The sequence below is a fragment of the Lutra lutra genome, chromosome 5, assembly GCF_902655055.1.
Source record: "Lutra lutra chromosome 5, mLutLut1.2, whole genome shotgun sequence".
Lineage (NCBI taxonomy): Eukaryota > Metazoa > Chordata > Mammalia > Carnivora > Mustelidae > Lutra > Lutra lutra.
In genome coordinates this window covers 161,318,613-161,320,426 of record NC_062282.1, presented here as the reverse complement: position 1 = coordinate 161,320,426, position 1,814 = coordinate 161,318,613, and the positions used below count along the sequence as shown (strand labels likewise).

General features: G+C 40.9%; 1 protein-coding gene across 1 annotated transcript; it reads right to left on the bottom strand.

Moving 5' to 3' along the window:
- Positions 1-358: 358 nt before the first annotated feature.
- On the bottom strand, positions 359-1,316 carry LOC125101283 (olfactory receptor 2L2-like). The gene is given in 3 exon segments (XM_047731853.1): positions 359-687; positions 690-1,079; positions 1,082-1,316. Coding segments are annotated over 3 exon segments (954 nt in total).
- Positions 1,317-1,814: the final 498 nt, after the last annotated feature.

Genomic DNA, 1,814 nt, shown 5'->3' with positions numbered 1-1,814 from the left:
GAGTTGTGATCTTAGAAAAAATTCTGTATTTTCTTCCCAAGAACATTATACTTGTCTTATACCTTTTTCTACATCTAAAAGAAAGAAGAGGGTTTTTCCATTGCAATTGATAAGAAATGAAGCAAGATAAGGGGATTAGGTGAAAGCTCATTTTCACATAGGGAATTGGTTGTGATTTAGACCTCTTAAAAATGGTAGAGTTGTTTTTTTTCTCTCTTTTCTGAGAATTCATTGGTTTTGTTATGTGAAACTGATATTATCAGGAGAAAAGAGGAGAGGAAATGGGGACACAGGGAGTCCCATTGTTTCCTCAGACCTCTCTGCCTCCCAGGGATATTTGAACTTGGAAGTTTTGTGTCTAGTAACTGAAACATGGACGCCTATTCTGAATAGGACATCTCCTCAGTACCTTCTTCATTGAACCCACAACCTCCCTGTTCCTTAGACTGTAGATAAGGGGGTTCAGCATGGGAGTGAGGATGGTGTCAAACATAAAGAGACCCTGGTTCAGGATGGGGGTGTGGGAAGATCCAGGCCTCATGTATATCAGCATGGCTGGGCCATAGTAAAAGATGACCACAGTCAGATGGGAGGAACAGGTAGCCAGGGCCTTACTCTTTCCCTCACGGGAGTTTATTTGCAAGATCTGTAGGAAGATTAGTGTGTAGGAAGTCAGGATGAAACTTACGGGAGAAGAACCACAACAATGCTGGTCACTAGTACTCCTTTCTCATAGGCTGATATGTCCTCACAAGATAACTTCAAGATGGCCTTGACCTCACAGAAAAAGTGGTGGAGTTCCCGGGTGCCACAGAGGGGAAAGTGCATGACACAGGCTGTGTGGGCCAAAGATGCCAGAGTCCCTCCCACCCAGGATCCAATGGCCATTTTCTGGGACACCTGGTGGCTAATAATAATTGGGTACTTAAGAGGATTGCAGATAGCCACATAGCGGTCATAAGACATGAGGGTCAAGAGTAGACACTCAGCAATCCCCAGAGTCAAACTGAAGAAGATCTGGGTTCCACAGCCAATCAGGGAAATCTTCCTTTTTCCTGAGAAAAAGTTAACCAGCATTTTGGCACTATGCTAGAGATGAAAGCCAGGTCAATGAGAGAGAGCTGGCTAAGCAGGAAATACATGGAGGTGTGGAGGTGGGGATCTGCCCAGATGAGGAGGATCAAAGTGATGTTTCCTGTGATAGCCATGGTATAGATGAGGAAGACAAGAGAGACAAGGAGTCCTGGATGTCTCATCCCAGGAAAAAGGCCCAAGAGAATGAAGTCTGTGCTCAATGTCTCATTTCCTGTCTCCATGCTTTCTCCTTAGCAACTTCACCTGAAAGACAGTGGATGCTTTCATAATACATGCATATAAAGCAGGTCCATACAATACAGCAATTGACTGCATAATACGAGCTCTTTCTCAGGGGAGCTGGAAACAGAATTTTCTTACTTCATAAAGATGTTTAAGTTGCAGGACAGTAATTAACCAGAATATGAAATAGCACATTTTTTTCCATCAATGCTCCAACACATTCTATATTTACTTGTTCTACCTCAAATTTAATTCTCCTCTTTCAATAAGCTAAATAATTCTTAAATTCATACAGCTGTTTCTGTTTTTGTTTTTGTTTTATCATAATAATGGTTGTAGTCAAAATGATTTTGGCATAGCGTAAGAATGCTCTAATAAAATATTTTTGTGATTCAGGTGTAACATATACTAAATATGTCATATGAACTAAACTATATTTTGGAAACCCCAATATTATGTATTTAACTTGTTGAAGTTCCATCAGAACGTGGACTATT